We start from the raw sequence: 23,459 nt of genomic DNA, 5'->3' as shown, positions 1-23,459 counted from the left end.
CGGTCAGAGAACAACACGGAGACGTCATTTCATAAGTTATGTACACTTTAAACTGTGTTTACACACTTTTTACGCTTTCATCGAACTCAGGATAAAATCCCATTGGGGAAACATGTTGTGAGCCTGGGTGTCCTGTGCTAGCACTGATCGTTCTCTTTGTTTTATCCGTTATTATCTTGGTTCTGATCTATTCATTTTTATACTACTTATGCAGTTTAAAAGAGATGCGCACAAAATGGTGAACATCACCGACTTCACAGTTGTTTTACTGGAAGATCCCCGCCACCATGATACTTTCCAACTCACGGACGACACTAGAGGTACGACTGAGTCACTAAAGGCGCTAATGCTATTTTACTGATTCGTTACCTCGATTTGTAGGGTACTGTGAATTGTGAGGAGGAGCAGGAGGGAGGGTGTATACGACTCATCTTAAAAGGACTGCGTGGGAAGCTACAAATGCAGAAATGATTAGCTGTCGCGTAAGACACACAAGGACATTGTGCTGCCCTTTTTCCTCTGCCGTTCTGGTCCCAGTCGTTCAAAGGGCGGATAATTTTATCCACTGGATAGTTTGCTATCCGGCAGATAAAATGTGTGCAAGATTTTCACGATAGTCCTATAATTTATGAATAGAGTAGAAGCATATGTCAAATTTAAGAATGGGATTGTGTGGAAAACTTGCCAAAAGCATTGGTTGGAGTAGAATTGCTCCGCTGGATAGCGACTTATCCAGTGGATAAAGTTATCCGCTCTTTAAACAACTGGGGCCTGGTGCGTAAGTTTACTATTAGTGGAGATCCGTACAGACGTGTATACCTAGTGCGAGTCTTGTGCCCTTTCCTTTTCCTTTGGCCGAGACGTAGCTAAGGTCTTGAACTACGATGATTGGCCAAATCTTCGATCCTCAGACTGATCCTCTAACTCAAGACCAGTGTCCTCCTTGAGCACCTCAATGTAGGCTTTAGGTAGTCTTCCACTTGCTTTCCTGCCATATATGTGTAGGTTGGAGTCTATAACAAGAGACAAGAGTCTTTTGTATAGTGAGTTAAGTTAACGTTTCGTCCATGTGGCTGTTTGCAGGAAACTCGTACAAGTTCAAGGTGGGATCCAAGGCCGTTGCGCAGACGTGGTACACTTATGTACGACAAGCCACAAAAGGAAAGCAAGATCTGAGGGTCAGTCTTCCGACAGTTGTGTTGTTGTTATTGTTAAGGTTGTTGTTAATGAGTCTTTAGTGCACACTTTGTTCTACCTGTTCCCTTTTTGAAAAAGCCCAAGATACAGTGATCGAAATGGTAAACTGGCCCACACTCCTGCATAAAGCGGTGAGTGTGGGTCGGTAACGATACCACATGTGTCATCGATACCGGGGTTTACTGGAAAATATCGATACTCGGGTTAAAGATCGTCTGCTCACGTGAAGGTAAATAAGCACTTCACGCCTTGTTCGCTGACTTTATTTTTTTTTTCTATAAAACGTTATTATTATAACCCGATTATTATTTTTTTTTTTTCATTACTGGGTAAACCAATATTTATGACCTTTTTCTTTATACAGTCATGTACTATTGCTACTCAACCATTTGGTGCCTTACATACTTCTTGTGTCGTTTTGATCTCGACCTCAAAATGCATACCATGAACGACGAGGCCGATCAACAATAACATCTTGGTTGAAAAAAACTGATGTCAGTTATCGGAACATGTCATTATGTTGTGATGTCATAATGCATATCACGAACGGTGCCGCCGATCAACATGGCCATCTTCGTTGAAAAAAAAAAGTGTGAGTTGCCGTGCCGGTAAACATCGTGCTCTTCTGATGTGACGATTTGAAAGAAATGCTACCGGCCCACCTTTTAGCCTAGACTGCGAGAGGTCGCAGTACCACAGTTCCTTAAGAAACTAACCCTTTGTTCATTCTAATTGGATAGATGCGCTTACCTCCATGCAATAGAAATAGTCATTGAACATGACCAACTTTCTTTGATTCCACCTTAGATTCCACAGAACCTGATCACTTTCGAGGAAAGCGAAGAGCAACAAAGCTGACACAAGCCGGTCAGGGGATTAACATTCAATTGGAAACTCAAACAAGCCTGTTTGGATCATCCAGGGTCTTCTGAATCTGCGGGTTGCTAAGCAACGAAAGTAGAAGAAAATAATCCTCGTGGGGTCGGCAAGACGACCATGTAGATGTATGTGATTGGGCGGAAGGAGATCACAACAGCCAATCAAAGACTGCAACCAGCAATCGGTCACGTGTTAACCGTGATACATCTTAAACAATTGTGGCTTTCTTCGCAGGCGTTTTGGTCCGCTCTGGCAACCCAATCAAGTCTGGGTCGCCTAACTACATGCAAATGTTAAATTATTTCGCAACTTGAGACATTTTGCGCAAGTGTGGTGCGCATATATTTTTTTAGAGGCAAAATCTAGTCAAAATTTGGTTGGTTTTTATGGCAACTTTAAAACATTCCGACAAAGGTAGTAAAAATAGTTGCATTTTTATACTGTGCGTTTAATATTATAAGTTATACGTTATTGTTGATTTTGCGGGGCTAGTTCGCCAAGAGAAAAGAATAGCTTAAGTTATGAACATTTTGCTGAAAACCCGGCTAATATTTACGCGGCTCGCTGCGGCTGCGACCTTCAAGATTTTCCTTCTTTTTGGTTTGTTGTTGTTTGTTTTGTTTTGGAGCTGCAAGGCAAAGTTATGACCTGTGATAACCTCGGAAAATGTTTCGGAAAATGAGGTGCTCGATTGGAAGGATTCTACTACATACGCTATAGACTATAGTGGGGGGGGGGGGGGGGTTGGGGAGTGTTGTGCCATTGAACCTTGGCGGTTATAGGCGCCATGTCGGATATGGTTAGTAACTCCTTAAAAAACCAAAAGTCATTTGTATCACTAGAAACCTGGAAATGTCCGTCCAACTTTCTTGTAAGTCGTTGTACTAGTGTGTTGAAAATACACATATGGTAGGATGGACAGGTGTAGTGGGCTATAGTTTGCAAGTTCTATCGCTGTGTTTTGGACAAATCCAGTAATTGCAGTTGCTTTCCCGTCGAGAACTCGCAGGAAATTGCCCTCTTTGTACACGGAGGATTTTGTTGGCAAAGGAGGGTGCTTTTTGTTAGGATAGTTTTAACAAAACATTAACAAGTCGGTGGTACCCAAAGGTCCCTTTACTGAATTGGAGCAAATACTATTAACAGAAATCTGAAATCAAGACTTCGCATATTTTTATTTGTATATTGGCAATTTGTAAAAATTATTAGAGTGGAAAGAGGTTTTTACAATACTTGCATGTCAATAAGTGTACGCTTTAGAGTAAATGTTCTATGAAATCCGCTCTCCGTGAAATTGGTTAAAGTTTTTATTTATGCCTATTTGACAGGAAATTTTACCCTAAGAAAGTTTTCTAAAAGACGTATCTGAGGTTCCTTGGATGTACAGAAATTTTCATACTATAATTTATGAAGTCGAGGGACTATTATCAGGTACTGTATTGATATTTTAAAGTTGCGTTTATGACTTTTGTATTCGATTAACCCTTTCACTCCCAGAAGTGACAAACAAATAAATTCTCCTTACAATTTTCATATGATGTCAAGCAGTTAGGTGATGAGAATTTCGAAAATCGTCAAGTAGGGGATAGTGTCTTGATACGAAACCAAATTCTCAGTGAAAGCCAACAAAGGTTTGTATGATCACTGGTTAGGAGAATTAGCTATCAGATCTTCGGAGCTGGGGCAATGCTTTGAATCGTCAACGCACAAAACGTGGCTGTTGTTTTCGAATTTGTGGACGGAATGCCAATTAATTTAACCTTGAAGACCCAGCGATTGATAGTCGGGGACTGATGAGACAGAACGTGGAAATGGTGTCACCTGCCCAGAAAATTTGTCGATTTTTCTTCTCGAGTTTCGTCTTCCACTCTGAAAACGTTTTCGCTGCGTAGTACTCAAATAAAACGATGCAGAATAATAGTGTGTGTCGCCAGTGCCTTTAACTACATTTTTTTAAGGCATTGGCAGATGTACAACTTTTATTATTTTGACTCTCTCACTCCCCGAGTTCTTCCGCTGGGTCGCAAAAGATACTCTTTCAATATCGTCATTGAAATGAAATTGATTGACCTACATATTCTAAGTGTATTATTTTTCAAGCGCAGAACTTGTCAGTTTATCAAATTTGTTGGTTACCGGCAGTAAAGATAACGAGTCCGTAGAGGATTGTCATGATTTTAAAATTATTACAAGCTTGAGAATGATAATAAACTGAAAGTTGATTTACAATCCTCAACCTTGTGTTGTTTATTCTATGTTTTAAACCATCGTGTGGCGTTAAATTTTTTATATTTAATTTACTGCATCGGAAGTCTTTAGATTCGAGTCAGATGGTAGGCTGCTTACAAATCATCCGGTTGGAAATCGTAGGATAAACATTGAAGTCCGATTGTTTAAACGTCGTTTGGACAGGAAAGATATGGTTTAAGTAAGATCAGACGGATTAATCTTCTTTGTTGGACCACGTTTAGACATGGTCGATAATTTTGATGCATTTAGGCGTTGTTTATGGACGTCAGGTATTAACCAGGTTTAACCTGGAGTTCGACAGTAATTAAACAATCTTTCCTAAGTGTGAACTTATCCGTTACCAAAGATGGCGTGCAAAATAACATTTGGAAAGACTAGCTGACTTGAGTTTTCTTCGAGTCTCTCTGAGCGGTGAAAACTTCCCATTTTCCAACCGGATTTTATGTTTTCGTGTAACAGTAACCAACCCGGCTTGAGTCATCAGTTTCTGCGAACGCTTTTGGAAAACATTATTGTCTTGGTGAAAAAAGGTTGTAAAATTCACGTTCCCTTCTTTTGTATTATTAATACTGCTTATTTTAGTCCTAAACAGGAGTCAAGAACAATATCTTCCCAACTTGAGGTTTACCCCGGTTAATACATTGCGGAAACTGGTCAACGTGTACGTAAGCACTTTGCACACGTGAACAGCCACGCCTCCAAAGCGTTTAGAAGTTTCTTAGCGACCGAATATTTGAATCCTTTCAGCCTCTTTATCGGTCAAGTGAGCCCAGGGCCCCGTTCAGACTAGGTGCCCGTTCCCGGTTCTCGAGCACGGACACTAGTGTGAACAGAGCTCTTTGTCGGTGCCCGAGCAAAAATCTAGGCACCGGGCACGGGCACTCCCTCCAAGGGTAGTACTCGGGCACCGTTTCTGAGCACGGGCACTGGTCTGAACACGATTTTGTCAGTTCCCGCGTTTTTTTCCTTATGCTTCCCTACGATACAGCAAACAAAATGGCAGGCGAGAATTGACGAAGGAGAACACAATTGTTCCTTGGGCACCAGGGAGTCTGAACAACATCCTTTTAAGTATCCGGGCACAGAGCCCTAGCACGGCCACCTAGTCTGAACAGGGCTAAGAGATAATAACAAAATTAGGCATGTATAAACTAATAGCAAAGGCTATTCACTGGGCCAAGCTTTCGAAGGAAGCAGCCGAAAAGGATTTTTCAACCATGCCTAAACAGAATTTTTTTTTTCCATTTCCTGTGAACTGCACGGATTCGAAAAACAGGATCGCGAATTGTAATAGCCATCTACCATTCTACCTTCTTGAAGACCGTAAAATAAGTCTTTTCAGCGACCCTGACTTTCCCCCAAAAAGTTATTGTTCTTTTTTTCCAAATTTTATTTTTGTAACTGCTCAAGTAACGGTTTGTTCGTATTCAGGTTAAAAAAGCCGACTATTCTAAGTGGTTATTTCATGAAGTTTCAGCTCATTTTTTTAGCGTGGAACTGTGACTGACTGCTTTTTTGTACTTTATTTTTAAAATTTGTGTTTTATATTATTTATTTTAAAAGCGCAAAAATTGGGTGAATTATTTATTGTTTTTATCACCCAAATCGCCTTTAGTGATGTTGCATAGCAACCTTGGTTGGCGTACTTCCTCTTTTACCTATCCCAGGATACCTTACGATCCGGCTATACTTGACCGAGAGAGGTCTGAGCTCGAGCCTTCAGCCGGTATTTTAGTGATGAATCAGTCTTGAGTTATTGTAGTGTACGGTGCTGCGTTTTTTAGCCTTATTTTAGTCGGTTTCGGGGGCTTTTAATATATAAAATATGATGTCTCAGACTGAACTTTTAGCCTGGTCAGAGCCGGACACAAAATTTTTCGCCGATAATCTGCTGGGAGTTGAAGATTGGGGTGAGTTTCTTGCACGCGTCCTTGCTTGGTTGAAAGCAGAAAAGTGAAATCTACTGGTATAGTTACATCACTTAGATATTCTCTCTGTTTAATTTAAGGAGACTCGATCGCCGATGTAAAATTCAACCCAGATGAGTTATTTTTTGGAAGTGAAGACCAAGGTTTTGAGCTCGAGGTAAGTTGATAAAACTTGACAAATCTTCGTTCACCGTCCGCGAGCTGAGTTAAAATTGCGTGATCGTGAGTTATTGGTGCGTGAACTTATAAGGTTCTTTTCATTGCAAATCCTACAATTCTATTGGGATTGGAAAGTTTTTTTTCCAAGATAGAGGGTTACTTTATCTCGGTCGAAAAGCAGACTTTTTTTTCCACAAAATAAGAGACTTCCTTGTAAAGGATATAGACTTGAAGTTGTTTTTTGAACGACTGAAACCTGAAACGAAATTAATCTTCCTCAAGAGGAAGTAGCTTGAAAATTTAAGGTTCGGACTTCTTTCACCTTTAATAACGAGAACAAATATTGGAGAAGCATTTCGATTTTTACCGAGTGTAGAATATCACACCAGATTTCCTCTCATACACAAAAACTAGACGAGTGTTATGTGAAAACACTTGTTGGTCCCAGCTGTTTGATATTCAAACCGTTTCTAGAGCTTGAGGTTTCTACACAGAGAGTTTCAACTTCTTTTTATTAAATTGGACTAAATGCTTCGTGTTTTGTGAGTCACTATATTACTCTCAATGCTTTTTCACATTAAATTTCACGTGTTGGAACATTGATCGTGTAGGACAAAGACTATTGTGTAACCTAGATGTGAAAAGCGTCTTCCAGGGCAACAGGAACTTCCTAGAACTATTTCCTCATTAAGAACTAAGAGTAACACTTCATTCGCGTAGAAATTGGTAACCTAATTCTTTAAAGGCTTTGTGTTAAAAGGCAGCCGTGATTTATTTTTCCAGTCAGGCTGTAATATTTAGCGCGAGATTTTAATTTACGCGAGCGCGAGTTTTCTTACAATTTTAATAAAACATGTTTCGTTGTTGATTAGGACAAAGGTGACCTAAATGAATTTTTATCAAGTCTGGGATCCGATCCTCCTTCTCCTATGCTTGAAGATTTTAATTTTACTTCGGGTAAGTTTGAAAAGCTTCCTCAATTACTTTTTTAAAGTTGCAATGTTGTTTTCTGTCGTGGGATTGCGTGGTATTGTTTATATTTAGCCTTCCACTGGCTTCGATTGGTTTGCTCAGCCGATTCTTGTTACTCAACAGGTGTTTGTGTAAAGGAGGAACCTCTTTCTCCATCCTCCTCGAATTCATCTTGTGCTTCCCTACCAAGCTCACCAGAAAGCCAGGTATTTAAAATTACGTAATTTTATAATTCATAAAAAGACCCGTATAGATTTAAATGTTTCTGAATCGCTTGGATATTGTATCCATTTCAGATAAACCACTCGTGTTAATATTATTATAGGAAACTTTTCAACATGAGTTCAAAGAGCTAATGTCAAATATTAAAGTGACCAAACTGGATGATAAAGCATAATTTAATAGTTGTGAACAGCATTTCATGAGTGGACAAAACACGACGCAGTCTAATCGCAAAGTTTGTGATTGTAATATGGTGTCAAATAATTTGGTAAGGCCGGGTTCAGAAGCCGAACTTTTCATGAGCCGAACCTAATACTTCGAATTAAGTACATGAAAAGTTCGGCGGACCAGCTGTTTCAATTTGGAATGGCTCAGCCGTTCTTCCCACCTGGCTCAGCCAGGAATTTCGGCTTTGGAACGGCTTTGATTCAGACGCTAAACTTTTCATGAGCCGAACCTAATGCATAATTATTATTATAACGTGTTTCAAATAGTATCTTTTAGTTCCACTTACCCAAATGCATACTTTCCATTTAAAAAAAATGAATAAATTTCCTGAAACCTTCCACAAAATATATTGTTTTGTATTGCGCAACATGACCTTTTTCATTGTCACAGCTGTGCACATTGATAAAATAATTGCTAAGGCACAAGCTCTGAAAAGTCTATAGAGAAGCCATTTTATTCTTTTGGATGTGTACTTTATGGACACTGAGTGAAAGATAAGCAGAGATTAATAGGGGAATTAAGATAAAAAAAATTATAACTTAAAGCGTCATTGGCTCTAGGAATTTATGTTAGACCCAGAGGACACACATGGGAGAATTCTTTCTAAAATGTAAATATAATTTACATGTATAGACCTCTTTCATAAATGGAGGGCTTAATTGTTATTCTTTTGTATGCATTTAAATTAGCCTTCTTGGCCTCGCTAGCATGTGTAAAAACAAAAGTATTTTCACTCAAAAGCGAGGTCAAGAAGGCTTACTTACATGCACATAAAAGAATACTAATTATGCCCTCCATTATGAAAGAGGTCTATAGAGAAACAAGTTCCTGTGATCTCATTCTGAGGCATGGCCCATGACTTTGTACTTGGAAATCCCTTCTTGTAGTTAATGTATTCTACGTGAAAAACATTTCAACTTTGGTTGCTGTTGCTGTTTTAATAAGGAGTAGAGCCGTCTGACCTTGGCCTAGTAGTGATTGTCTTTCGTGCTTTCAGAATATTGACTGTATAAGTCATGTGACTGTATAAGTCATGTGACTGTATAGAAATTGCTATTAAATATTCTTTTGTATGTTACCCTTCTTTAGCAATTGCTCTAATATTTTGCATTGTATGTGTGCAGGCTACTTCCTGGTGATTTTAATGAGTTACGGCCAAAACTAATAAGCAAATTACTGTATGCACTAATATCTGGTCCATTGTGTGTCACACCATGCGTTCAGTTGTTTGTACCCTTTTGTGACACTGCATTGTGTGGATAGTATTTAACTCATGTATATTATTATCTAGCACATATCCTTTATCCAATGAAATATTTTCAGCTAATCCGCTCATTCTCTTGACTGCTTTGCTCTTCTGACTCTTCTTACCATTAATACATGTAATATTGGCTCATAAGCAATAATTCTTTGTTAATTACAAAAAAAAAAACAGTTGTGGATAATAACATGGGGTGATAGTATTGTTGCTCACTCCATAGCACACCACACAGATTGAAAAGGATTAAAATTTTACTGGATTTTGATATTTGAATTTTTTGCTTTGAATGATCAATGTGTTGCCAATTAATTATGATGATTGATGAGAACTTGCAAAATTCATACATTCATCTGTTAAATTCATGGAAGCTGTCCCTGTACATAATTGGAAAGCGCAGAGAACTAGTAAGTAAATAACAAACACTGAATTGTTTTTAATTTTCTGACAGTTTCTTATAAATGGGGAAAGTTCACCTGTCCATCAACCCAGTACAGATTTTGAATTACCACAAGTCAGCCTACTTACAAATCCTTCAAGCATTAAGACAGAAGCTACTCTCACACCAGCTTGCAGTGTTAAAAAAGAGACGGGACCTATACAGTCATGTAGCAGCAGCAGTAGTAGCATCAAACCAATTAAACCCATGCCGCCGATGGCCACTGTTCCTGTCAGCATTCAGAAGTCGCCACTTGGTAAACCTGCTGCTGGTATGTGGATCTACAATAGACTAAGAGTAATAAATACTTACTGTAAATGATGATCATACAGGTGAGTGTAGTCCTGTGAAGGACTGTTTAGGTGCCGTTGACTGACGTTTCAACATCCTGAGCTGAAGTCATCTTCAGATTCAAGTCAATTTTGGAACATCAGTAGATGTTATAAATGCCTCTGCTTATTGACCTGATTGGTCAATTAATCAATCAATAAATTCGGGATGTTATTGGTCGTTTGCCAGTTAAGCAGTGATGTTGAAAAAAATTTTAAGTCTTTGGTATCCAGCCGCATTGCTGTAAAGTTGTTTCAGTACATGTTGTTTTGCTGCAATGTTAAGTATAAAAATGTGGTTATTTCTCATTTTTAAAGTGAGTTCAGGTGAAAAATTTTCCTAGCAGTTTCAGTATTTCACATTGTTTGTGTGAGGAGTACATGTAAATTCAGCTCAAATATTAGATCTAATATGTCAATTTTTAAATGTAGCAAATCCACCACACCCTTAAAAATGCAGTGTAGCAAAGCTACTGTGTATTGAAATGATTGGTAGGCTAAGATTGTTTTAAGGTTGGTTCACATTAGCGGTATACCAACACAAGGGTAGGGTCACTCAAATGTGTTCATGTCATGTGTCACAAGTGTGAAGAACACAGCATGCATGTAATGACATAAACATATGAAGTAAAGGGAAAAAATGATATTTTTTTATGTCATTTTGTTCATGTTGTTATGCTGTTGTGTCACTAGTGTGAACCAGGACTGTTTGAGATTGTGATAAGGGGAGTTTTGATAAATTTTAGAGCATGCATGTTGTAGAACTGATACATTTGAGATTGTAGCCTAATTCTAAGGGCTTACTTTGTACATCACATTTGAGTCACAATTTCAAGCAAGTCTTACAGATAAGAATTGAATCAACACTGTTAAAAGTTATCTAAGGCCATTCATCTCCCAAAGTAAATGAGGATTCATGTTACATTGTACATGTTCACTTACATACTAAAAATCAAGCAAGCTAGATTTATGTCTAGGGAATCGGCAAATGCACTGCCTCCTTTGTTGCATGGCTGCATACAAGTTTTGTTTACTTTTTTTTTTCCAGGAATTCCAGTTTACATTCCCTGCACTGGTTCAATACCAACCAACAGTGTGGTGTCTGTTGTGGTTGGGGTAAGGATCTTCTGTTACATCTGTATTCACATGTCAGTCTTTGCTAGCAAAAAAGGAACTACCCTCTACTTGTGTACTTATTATTGTGGACAACTTTTTTTTATTTCTAAGAGAGCCTTAAAATTAACTTTGTTTTTCGATTCATACCATAACTTTAAACTATCAAACATAAATGTCAGAAATACTTTATACAAATTATTTTTATGAGTTACACAAAATAAAATACTGTTCTTTTATTTAACAAGTCGACGACAGTTTTCTATGGTCTATACTCTTATAGACCATAAAATGACGTCAAAAAATGTTCAAAACTCAAGTGGAACCACGAGCCGCAGGCGAGTGGTTTCACTGCCAAGTTTTGGACATTTTATGGCGTCATTTTATGGTCTATAAGAGTAGAGACCATAGTAAACTGCCGTCGATTTCTTTTTTACAATAACATGGAAAAAGTGCGAGCAGAATTGGCTATTTCATTGAGAAAGCGCGCGCCTTACATCTGACGTCATTTTTATTGTCTGTACTCTTATAGACAATAGCTACAAGCCAATCAGCGCGCGGGAATTTGGACAGTTATTGTAAAATGTTATTTAACCTCAGTCAAACAGTTGTAGATGCAAGTTACATGTACCAAAAAAAACATTATTTTTGTATAGCAACCTTGCCTGCGTGTTCACTCCAAAGAAAGCAATAGGGACCAACGTTCATTGTGTTGGCGATATTATCAGTTAAAAAAAATTGTTCCAGCTTACAAGCAAGCTTATCAGCCTGGTCAAGGTGCCTGTGCACTGTAGGTCATTGCAAGCCTGCGAGGGACTTGTTGGTCAAGCAGAGTTAAATGACTGTACATGTTAAGTGTCTACATACCACTCTTTCTACCTGTAACTCTTTTGGGCAGGACTTTAAACTTTTCATATAATTTTCAAATTATTTGTAGAACAAAGTGAGTCCTGCACTTCCAAAGACGATCGCAGCTGGTACATCTGGGAGCAATTCTGTAGGGGCTGATGTGAGTACTATATCATCATCTGTGCAGTTGCTGGAAATTTTTATGGCCTTAGTGTTTGAATAATGTGCAGCCTCAAAAGTTTGAAGTTCGAGATTGACAGTGCATCAATATTTTAATAAAGGTTTCACGAAACGTAGTCATTTCCAATCGTAACAGTATGCAGGATGCATGTCACATATTATTATGAACCTGACAAATTCCTTAGCTCACCAAAGTTGCCAGTAGTTCATTGTACAACTTGTGTTCAGAAGGTCATACATGTGTTTGACTCCTGTTGCTGGAGCTCAGATCTTTGCACAGTGTATGTGATATCACAGTGATCATACCTGAGTCTTTCTTAGGGTAAAGGGTATTGATGGTTACTTTTAAAGACTTATGCATGCTGTTAATGATTGAATATTTTACATTAGGGATAATGCTGGCATGAAACAAACCACATTTGAAAGTGCACCTTTCTAAATGTTTTTAATTAGTTAATTTTCAACTTTTCAAGAAACACATTTGTACATACATGTACTAAATAAGGTGTCCAACTAAATATCTTATAAACTATACATGTAGGTACAAGGCTGTTACCTGTAGCAGCGTAGGACACTCAAGAAATTGCTCTGAGCACCTAAGTATTTAGCTGAAGCATGTAACATTTCCTGTGTATGTTGGGCTCCTAACTTCTTAGTTTTTTGCCTTATGGGCTCCTTCAATTTTTTCTTAGACAACAGTGTTGAATGTATATATGTACACCTTCCTGTAATACATCCAGGAAATTGCATAGCAAAATTTTAAAACTGTTTTTGCAGGCAAAGCTTTTAAAGAGACAGCAAAGAATGATAAAGAACAGAGAATCAGCTTGCTTATCAAGAAAGAAAAAGAAAGAGGTAATTAAGTATGTTCATTTTGTGTACTGTAGCACATAAAATTAGACTCTCGTGTATGCAAACATCTTTCTTCAGCAACCACCTATCTGAACTCCTGTTGTCCCAACTTGAACAAATGGTTTGGAGCTCGACATGTTTACTGTTCCTCAATCAATGGTAATATCTACTACATGCACAGTACGTCAGACTCTGCAACTTCAAAATCAAACACAAAGGCCTCTTGTGGAAAACCATGTTAGATCCATAGTTAACTATTCTACACGTCACTTGAGGGTTGGACCGGAAATGGAATTGTTATAACTAATTACAATTATTTGTGTTGCTCCCTACAAAGAATTGGATGTACATGTATGCAGTTATCAAAATTAATGTATTTTGCAACTTATCATCATGTTGTATTTTCTTCACAGTATTTGCAAAGCCTTGAAAATAAAGTGAAGGAGATTTCAAACTTAAATGAGTCATTGAGAGTACAGAATGAGAGTTTAAAAAGAAGAGTCGGTGAACTAGAAGTAGAGGTTTGTACTTAATACGTCCAGTATCCTGTACATGTAATTCATAAGCCTACATTAGAGCAAACGCCTCTTCTGGGTTTTGTTTAATTCACCCACTACAATAACAGGAAACTATAAAGGCAACTGCCCTGACAATGTCTACTCTTGATAGCTTAATTTGTCTTCGGCCAACTAAATCTGTTGAATAAAAGTTCCCTAACATAAAGTTATGTCGTCTTTTCAATATACATGTATGCACTGAAGGTATTAAAGGTAACACCATAATTATGCTTATTTGAAGCTGCACGACTAGTTAAACTTCTGATGTTTATAATCTCTTGTGCTAACTTCCGGTAGATTAACCTTTTTATGTTGCACATACACAAACTTAAAAAGTCATACATGTACACATGTTTGCAAAATGTAGGGTTAACATAGGAAGAGTAAGGGTGCTTACTGTTTAAATGGAAACCTTGGAAATTTCAGTTGCAAAATCAAATGTTGAACACAATCTTCCCTTTGTACTGTTTGCTAAATGATTTATTAGTAACCACATGAAGTCATGCATTTTCATTGCTCTGTTCTCTGGGTAAAATCATTTGATATACATGTAATATTACCAGTATACATCTAAAATTTCCTGTACATGTATGTAACATTTATGGTACTCTGTTTTGTACTTCTTTGGTTGTTTCTTTTCTTCTTTTTAATGCATAGAGGGATCAACAAAAAGAATAATATTTTATGATAAATTAATCTTCAGCCCCAGTAATATTAATAATAATTAGTTGTAAATTATTTATAATTTATTTACATTCTGTCTGTAGAACACCTTACTGAGAAGTAGAAACCCAGAGCTGACGAGCACCATAAAGAAGTCCACATGTGTCTTAGCTGTTGTTTTGTTTGTAGCTTTAAACATTGGTCCTTTCAGGTGAGAAAGCAATGTGTTGTTCTACATTGTAGAGGGTCACTGTATACAGTTGTATATACTTCTGGTCAAATATTACATGTAATAGTAATAATTTTGTTGTATATAAAACTTGCACATTTTTTTCTGAAAATGGACAGTCTGTAGCCGTGATCATGTTTGTTTGAATCTCTGTGCCTTCCAGCAATTTTGATAACAGTGACTTAAGACACCATAAACTGTTTGGCTCAACATCGAGGGGAAGGGAGAGCTATGCAGGCGTACAGAAATGTGTTCTGTTTCTGTTTTTTTTAGCTTTATTGGTCAATTAATTAATTAGTTAATTAATTATTAACCAACAAACTATAAATATGAAAGAAAGTAATTTGGAAAAAAAGACCAAAAGGGTTAGCACGAACAGAATATGTACCCATGTGAGGCGCAACCCCAGCCAAACAAAAATCATGTACTAAGAAATTACAAATGAGAACACTAATAAAAAGCATGAAGATTACATTCTTATCATTAGTCTAGTGTTTCAAGTAAAATTAATGTGACTGAATTGTAGCCACTGTTTATTTACTTATTTATGGAGGACAAGCAGTGTACATGCATGCACGTTGCAATGCTGTCGTTGTGTTCATCCACCCATAGTGCTCAGTCTTGTTGCTTTGTGAGTAAATTGACCCTATAAACATCAGTACCACCAATAATGTATTTAAGGCTTTTTGGTCGGCACTCACCCACAATAGGTGTTAAAGGCTGCAGCCCTTGATGACACCTCTTCATTGTTAACTGCAACCTCACAGCACACAGGAAGGAGGAGGGGTTGGATTGGATCTTGTAGTACCATTATCCCGAAATTTTGAATCCTACTTGTCGTGACTGGCTTGGCTTCCTCAAATCCCAAAACTAACTAGCTGTGATACTGCATTTTGCGGATCAGTGATGTTTATCAAAGGATTGTTGATTAGTAATAATCTGTGCGCAAGACGGTGCTATTTTAACCTTGTTTGTGTACAATGTTTTCTGTCTCAGCAATTTGAAAGAACAATGGAAATTCAGCAGAGGTGATCTGCTGCCTAACTCAGTTATACATCATGGAAGAGCGCTTCTTAATTACCAAGGAGATGACTTAGAGGGAAACGACCTTGATAAACCACTGGTTTTTGGACCTGTCAATCAACTACGGAAAAGACAACCAGTAGCCAAGGCAACAGACCCCAGCATGCTCAATACCTCACAGAGGAAGACATCTCCATTGAAGAGTAGAAGCATGGAAAGAAAAGACCTTATGGTTATTAAGAACAAGTGGGACTTCCTGAGCGATTCAAAGCACAAGAGAAGGAATTTCAAGAGAAAGGAGAGGAATTCTAAATCACGAAGGAAGGTTGCAAGTAAACAACAGAACTCAACACTAGACGAGCAGTTCTACTGCCCGAGTTCATTTAATAAGACAGAAGTTAATAGGTAAGTGTGTTGTTGTGAATGGTGTTGCATTGTAGTAAAGTGGTAAACTTTAAACGATAGATGGAAATTAATCGTTTGGTCCACGATTGTGTAGGATAGGTGTTGATGGGAAAGTTTGTTTTGTTTTTGGTAGAGTTTTGGAATATTAAGAATCTCATTATTATCCTCATTTATTGTCCTCAGGATTAATGAAGCTCTTGTGGGCTGGGTGAAGAGATATGAAGGCGAGCGACAGAGAAAACAAAGACGCAGGCAAACTAAGGTGAAAATCTTGGATATGTCTGAATTTTTCCAGTATTTATTACAGATGGTTGCTTAGACTTGCCTCAAGTCATCTTATGCGCCGAAGGAGTGACAGGCGAGCGACTTTCACGAAAACAGACTTTCGCAAAGTTTAATAGTTACTCTAAGGAGCCTGAAGTAAAACGTTAGAAGCGGTGAAGTTTATTCTTGACCATCTGTATTTTATATGGGAGACACAATTCTCGCAGTTATCTACTCGACAAGACTGTTGCGAGGAAATCTGAAAAAAATTCAGGGTTGAACGAAATTTGAACCCAGGACCTCAATGCGATGCCAGCGCAGTGCTCTTAGTCTACCAACTGAGCTATCAAGCCAACTGGGAGCTGGTCATGTTCTGATAATATACCCGTGAAGAATAAATGAATATGAATATATATTATTATGATTTTATTTTCAGATGAAATCCGCCATCAAAGAACTTGCCTTGAGATTAGCATCAAACTGTACTTCAGATGTGAAGAGAAGGCTAACCAGGTTGGTAATCGTATTTTAGTCCAAACGATAATCTCCATGATTCAGCAGAGGTGAAAGCCTGATCACTTCAAAAACATATCTTACTTAAGAACTTCATGTTTGCAGTACGGAAGGTTACAGTGTACAGTTACTTCAGGTCGCCAGGTGACAAGCCTCAATGAAATGAACAGAGATTCCCTGTATGAATATTTCTTCAATGTATTACAACTAAAACACCTTGAGTAGTAAATTCGTTTCTAGTGAAATGAATCGTGTTGGATGAACTTTATATTTTAGTGTTTTTGTCAAAGTCCCAAATTGTCCAACATATGTCGTACCTTTTCGATTACTGAAAGTATGCTTTTAACATCGTGTTGTTCGGGAATTGCTTGCTAAAACCGAAAGTACGTAAATTACCAATGATTGTATTTGCCCAATCACAGCATTTCGTATCAGTCGAAGTGGTATTATATTTTAAGTTTTAACCCTCAAATTTTGGAAGTTTTAATAACTGTAGCTTGTCTGTGGAGAAGACATGATTGTTTTTTTTTCGTTGTGTTAGGCACAAGTTTTCACGGAAACACAACCTGGCTTCTACAAACGCTGTTCAGTTGTTCAAAAGCGCAGATAAGTAAGTGCAGTTAATGAATGTATGCCTAAGAAGGGTGGGTAAGGATTAATGGGAAAGACGAAAAAGAACCTCGTTTTTTTCCTTCCCACCCATCAACGCGTCGTAAGATTTAAGAATAAGAGAGGCGACTGAGGACGAGTTAGTTGCTAGGCTACCAACAGGGCGCTTCCTCGCGGAAGGTTCGTGTGTATTGCCTCAGCTATTTCTGAGAGAAACAGGAGACTGCTCGTAGTCTTGTTATTTGAGGATGGTTCCTCCTTTTGCTACTGCGCATATCTTCTGCGCATCTCGGGTTGGTCAGCGAATCTCGTAAACTGAAACAACATATCTTTGCGCGGCTTATGACTATGTGTGAAAAGAAGATGTTTGTTAGGGTTGTTGGAATCCAAACAAAATTAGGGGTAACCACGCATTTTGCAGAGATAATCAACCTTCAATTTAGAGGAAATGCCATATTACATTGCAATGTATCTAACAGCTTTTCAGAATTATTGGTGCTGGATTATCTCTGAAAAATGTGTAGTTACTCGCCGTTTTTTGGTTGGATTTCACCTGCCCTGTATTAAGAGGCATCGTCCTTTGGTTTGTGTTCGCCCGACACACAGGTAATCATCCCCAACATGGACGTCAGTGACTGATCGCGTCTCTCTGATTTGCATATTTGTGTATTTATTTGTATGTTTTTCGTTTGTTAGATACAAGACGTTTGAGGAAGAAATCAACAGGAAATCTGACACGTTGTATGTTGTGTCTTTTCGAGCGGTAAGTACACTTTATCAGTTTTGGTGGAGTTTTATATTGTTGTTTTTGCTTTTCTTGTCGCGAGAACCTGTAGCGAGCATTTGTCTTTGTTTCAGGACCATTTGGTGTTTCCTGCGACAGAATACAACGCGACTCAAAGGCCAAAGATGTCTTTCATGATAATGGCACCACCAAACAGTAAGTTGAAATCTTCTGACATCTTTGTATTGATGCAGTCAAAGCCCCCTCAAACAGTCTGGAGTGGTCTCTGTCATCAATTGATTTGCAAACATCTCCCCTTTGACTGAAGACAATTCTCCTGATCCCATCCACACAAACACTAAGGTCCCATTCAGACTAGGTGCCGGGGTCCAATTCTCGGGCACGAGCGCTGAAGATAACTTTTATTGGTGCCCAAGCACGGCCTCTACTTCAAAGGTTAGTACTCGGGCACCGTTACCTTGGCACGGGAACTTTTCCCTCATGCCTCCCTGCAAGACATTAAACAAAATGGCGGGCGCTAAGAAATGATTGCTCCTTGGGCACCAAGGAGTCTGAACAGCGACCCTCGGATTGCCCGAGCACAGGAGCCCGTTTGTCGAAAGTCCCGGTAACTTACCGAGCCCGGTAAGTGTCTTTGGGAATAAATGCTTCTTAACAGAAGTCAATTTTTGTTAGCTTTCTATGAAATTCTATGAAAACTTTGGTTTAGTACCATGTCTGTAATCACTGTGTATGCGTGCGCGAAAATCCGGAAATTTCGGTTCGAAATCAGATGGATCACAAAATCTCCGGAATTCCATCCGGAATTCTCGGGACACCTCCAGAGGTACTTGTCTGCTCCCGTTCGGAATGGAACGTCGGGAAATTCCCTGCCACTTGTTATTTCTCCCGGTTTCAGTCTCCTATCAACGAAAGTCGCGCGGTATTGTGAATGGGCTAAAAGCGCCGTCTCGTTCGGTTGGTATACTGTTTTAGGGAAAATCTCTCCGTTATTCAAATGGTAAACATCCAAAGTAAAGTGAAACAAACTTGATTTACGGTCCTGAGTCAACTGAAGAGAAATTTTTCCAGTTGTTATGGTACCAATTTCCTTTACGCTGTCCTTTGTGACTTCTCGAAGAGCTTGTATGCATAGGGTAGGGTTAGTAGGTAATCTGCCTTAGTCTGCCTTAGTATGGGTGCTTTTGCCGTTTTACAGACCATCCCAATGACCCTTTCAATAGCCGTGTGACCTGGCCTTTGAATGGAAACGAGACTGGGGAAAAAAAACCTCTACTTTTCATATGTAAATGCAAACTAGTTAGCATGAGAAGAGCACGATCTACATATGAAAAGCAATGAGGTTTGTGTCAAAACAAGGCCACCCAGCCTCGCCTCCAATCAGAGGCCAGGTCACTAAGCACACAACTGTGAAATGGGCTGTTAGTTGTCATCTTTTTTTCAAAAAATTCTAATTGTGCCATAAAATTAAATTGAAAAGAACAACAAATTAATTCTTTCAACCTTTCAGGAACCGAGTGGCAACAAGATGACAGCAAGGGTACAGATGTTGTGACGATGATGCAGATAGACTGCCAAGTTATGGACACAAAAGTTGTGAATATTAAGAGATCAAGCATTCCCGTACCGAACTCGGATAGCCCCTACTTTAGCACACCGTCATTCACCGCCCCGAGTGGAAACACAATCGTAAAACCTGCCAAATAAAACACCCTGTTTTGTTTTCTCCGTGGAAATGCACCTTCGTTCTCCAAGAGGAAAGCTCTGAGGCTGTCAATGCTGTCTTAGCTACTAAATAGGAATATACTTGTTAAGTATTAATTTTTACAGTCATATTAATGCTTTAAGGAAGATAGCCATGTAAATAAATTCACCCACACCCAGTAAAGTAATAGTTCTTTTGATGGCTGTCGCAGGTACCATTGTCTTTAAGGGAAGTGGTCAAAACTATTGTACTCGAACAGTACCCACCTACCCACAGAATAGATGGTGGCCTCTGCCTGAAGCCCCCGAGCATGTGCTCTGTTGCATAGCCACCCCTCTCTCCAGCAGTAAAGGATGACAATGAGATTCAAACCTCACTTTTCTTCATTACCTGGCAATGCCGACTCTTACTAGCTGAATATTTCTGTATCAATTGAAATTTTAAAGCCAATAAAAGTTTGTCGGTAATGTTCATGAGATAAGTGGGATCTGTTCGAACAAACTTATTATGACCAGTTCACTTAGCTATTGAATAACAATACACTTGTATGACTTCGCAGCCCGAGCACAAGCTACTGAAGTAGTTTTCTGTGGAATTGCTCATTCAGCTGCGCAAGGTGGTTCTACCTGTTGAGTAAAGGTAACGTGTTACCATTCAAATGAAAGCAAATGTGTAGCAACGCTTTCCTGTGTTACCGTTTGTAATTACTTATACTATGCAAGATTGATTGCAACGTTTGTGCCTCTGGATAAAATCCCAACGGCGGGCTTTTTCAAGTGTATCTATTGAACAGAATTCCTCAATGTTGCGGTTAAAACTTGCGTGGACGTCAATTTTGTTTTTACTTTTTACAAGGTTTTTGTAATTTATCATGGGTACCTAAAGTATGCCACTAAGTTTCTGCCAAGTGAAATTATTTTATCTGGTAATTCTCCACCAAGAGTAAAATGTCAATAACACGAATTGCCATCTGGTTTAGTGTAACGCAAATGTTAAAACTTTATTGTCTCAATATAGCTGTTAAAATTTACAGCCAGAAATTATTATAAATATACATATTGAGAAAAGATCAATGTTCCTCCATTTTCACTTTAAGTGTGAAGTAAAAATGAAATGAAATAGAACTACATATACGCCCTTACGTACTACAGAACTTCACCTAGAAATCATAAAGTACACTGATAGCTTTTCTGTCGTTAAGTTACTTATTTGTATCACAATGTGAGTACCGCCATTTTTCTGACGCGGTTTCGTGTTGTTGTAAAAAAACAGAGAACAAAAAAAAGGTTTGAGTTTAGTTAGAAAACTAACGGTAAGCACATATATCGCTACAACAACGTTTGTTCGTAAAAATTTTGTAATGCATTTGTGCAAATAAAGCAACGACGTAACAATCTGATGAAACTTGTTTTGCGTAAAACAGCTGCCTCATACGCACGTGCGTTCTAAGTTTCCGGATCGAAGGGAGGTTTGGGAAAGAATTAACGAAGTGCCCAAAGCACCTTGGGAAGTGAGAGCGACCGACTGTCCCATTCCTTCTTTGTGCACGGAACTTGTTTGCTTTCTTCTGTAACTTTTTTTTATGAGGAAAGGGTATTAGGAAGATAAGGAATGGTGCATACACTGAGCGTTCCTCTCTTCGGCTTCGGCACCACTTGAGGCTGTAAATCGAGATGTGAAGGCCACTTAATTTGTGCGGCAGCTCGCCCGTTTATTTATTGAGAATGATGTATTATTCAATGAGTGACACAGGCATACTCCCAAAAAGGAAATCCGAGTTCTCCTAACAAGATCTGAACCAATGTTTTTCAGTTTTACCACTGAGCTACAGGAGAATCGCACGTGGGAGTTAAAAGGGAAGTATCATGGGGTTTTTGATATCTTTTGTTTAAAATGATCAAATAAGACCTTCAATCACCTGCCAAATAATTCTAGAATGACGAGAGGAACGAAATCAACTTATTTCTTGAGAGAAACAACTTGTGATCTGTTCTAGCGCATTTTAGAAACAAAAATGCGAGAACTTGAAAAACATAAGCCTAATATTTTTCAAGTTTCAATCCAAACCGGCCTACCCTGTCTCTGGCCAGAGGCACTAATCGACAGTTTTATTGCACTGGGGTGATAATTTTTTACAAACTTGACAATTATTTCGTTGTTTCTGCTGACAGTCAAACATTTTTGGGTTTTGAAATGACAGCAAATTTTCGTGGTACTTAATTCCCCTTTAAGGCCATTAAACTAAGTTCATATGACAAACATCCTGCATACTGCTAGGATTTGTTTTAAGGACAGAACTTTTGAGGTCATAGCTTCTTTTAAAAAATTGCATAAAATTTTGAAGGTGAAGAGGCGTTGTTGTCTCTCGAATATACTTTGGACTTTTTATTTTGCATATAACTACTATGATCCTCTGCAGGTGTATTAAAAGGATTTTTGTTCTTGAACGGAGGTTCAATGTTGAATATCATATGAGTACTGCGCAAGTAGGGTTGGGTAGATCGCATCTTATCGCCGGGCGGATAATCAACGTCCAGTGTATCGTCTTCAATTCTGAAAAGTGTATCAATGCACAAACAAGACGAGAGACAAGGAGGTGAATGAAAGTAGCTAAACCAGTTTGTACGACTGAGGAACTGCCTCTAAAAAGTGAAAACACGAACCCTTGTGGGGTTAATTCTCTCTCCTCCAGTCCACAAGGAAACATGATTTGGTAGCTAGCGATTTTGGAATGAGTAAAATCAAAATTAGATGGTGACAGACGTGATACGGGGCAACGGATCGGGAAACGATCTACCACAAATTGACAACGTTAAACAAGAATCTACGGTAAAGAAATGGCTTCCATATCTACAGCAACCCCGTGGCCAGAAAATATGAAGTAGAAAACGGTGATCGTATGAGAAATACGTCTACATGTTTTCCATTCCGAGGAAGACGGGAAATTAACACGAGAGGATAATTTGATGAAGCAAAAACAAATAAATCCAATCATCTCTTAACATTTCTAATACAAAAAACTGCGTTATCACCCTTTAATTCAATTACCCGATGATGAGCTATCCAATTTGAATTATTGGATAATTGCTTACGTGTGATTTGGACACTCAATAATGATCTGAGGATTTTAAGAAAGATGACAATTCAGGAGGACCACTTGAGATAACATAATTTATTCTCAGCATCAAAATCGTCCAAACCTCCCTTGGCGAAGAATTAAAGAGGCCAGTGACAGATCACAGGACTCTTTGACTACGAGGAAAATTCTTGCTTTGCGTGCATGTATCGATGTCAGGAAGGAATCTACTGTAAAATCCCGGATATGAGGACTCCTGCCCCCCTCCCCCCTCAGCTCCCTCCGTAATAGAAGAACCCCTCATATATACCTTGAGGGAGAACAAGATTGCTGAACCAAACTAGCTCCTATTTGTCTTCATTTAAACGTGGTTCCATTTTCAAATAAACTGTATCAAAGCTAACTTTCACGTCCTCTGCTGAATATAATATTCAGCAAAGTGCAAATTTTAGACCTCTATAACTGTTCATCACCAGTTTCTGAAAGAATGACTGGTTGAGTGGGAGGGCGAGATGCAGTGGACATTACACCAAGTTCATTCAGCTGTTTAAATACCACTACGGTCCTCTCTGATAAGAATCAGTCTTCTGGTCAGTCTGCATGGGACACTGACAGTAATGGATCAACACAGGTGGGAGAAATAGACGGGAGAGGGGAGGGTATGCATCATGGCTGAGGTCAGGGTCTTAAAAGGGTTGGAGGGGGGGGGCGGGGGAGCGGGGAACCCTGGAACACCAAAAGTGTTTACTCAACTGAACACGGATTCCAAAGCCTTCCTCTACTTGGCGCTAGGACAATGTTGCCTCTGGCTAAAT

At 38.7% G+C, this 23,459-nt stretch overlaps 2 protein-coding genes across 2 annotated transcripts in view; both read left to right on the top strand.

Moving 5' to 3' along the window:
• LOC146488184 (ras-specific guanine nucleotide-releasing factor RalGPS2-like) overlaps nt 1-3,386 on the top strand; it is a 22,179-nt gene extending 18,793 nt beyond the window's left edge. Inside the window, exons 21-23 of the mRNA XM_085122046.1 lie at nt 215-320; nt 1,084-1,178; nt 2,005-3,386. Coding sequence (XP_084978172.1) covers nt 215-320; nt 1,084-1,178; nt 2,005-2,055 — 252 coding nt within the window. The 3' untranslated portion in view covers nt 2,056-3,386. The remainder of the gene's footprint in view (nt 1-214; nt 321-1,083; nt 1,179-2,004) is intronic.
• A 2,663-nt stretch (nt 3,387-6,049) lies between these two features.
• Nucleotides 6,050-20,972, top strand: LOC146488183 (cyclic AMP-dependent transcription factor ATF-6 alpha-like). Its single transcript, XM_085121705.1, has 17 exons — nt 6,050-6,236; nt 6,335-6,411; nt 7,286-7,370; nt 7,509-7,591; nt 9,545-9,803; nt 10,910-10,977; nt 11,912-11,983; nt 12,781-12,858; nt 13,269-13,376; nt 14,180-14,286; nt 15,301-15,732; nt 15,916-15,994; nt 16,433-16,509; nt 17,051-17,119; nt 17,815-17,881; nt 17,977-18,058; nt 19,374-20,972. The coding sequence occupies exons 1-17, from the start codon at nt 6,152-6,154 to the stop codon at nt 19,568-19,570; spliced, it is 2,025 nt and encodes a 674-aa protein (XP_084977831.1). The 5' UTR covers nt 6,050-6,151; the 3' UTR covers nt 19,571-20,972.
• The last annotated feature ends 2,487 nt before the right edge of the window (nt 20,973-23,459 follow it).

The sequence above is a fragment of the Pavona decussata genome, unplaced genomic scaffold (genome assembly GCF_977016875.1).
Source record: "Pavona decussata unplaced genomic scaffold, jaPavDecu1.1 SCAFFOLD_11, whole genome shotgun sequence".
NCBI lineage: Eukaryota > Metazoa > Cnidaria > Anthozoa > Scleractinia > Agariciidae > Pavona > Pavona decussata.
The sequence above is the reverse complement of the archived record's forward strand: the minus strand, read 5'-3'. Positions and strand labels throughout refer to the sequence as shown.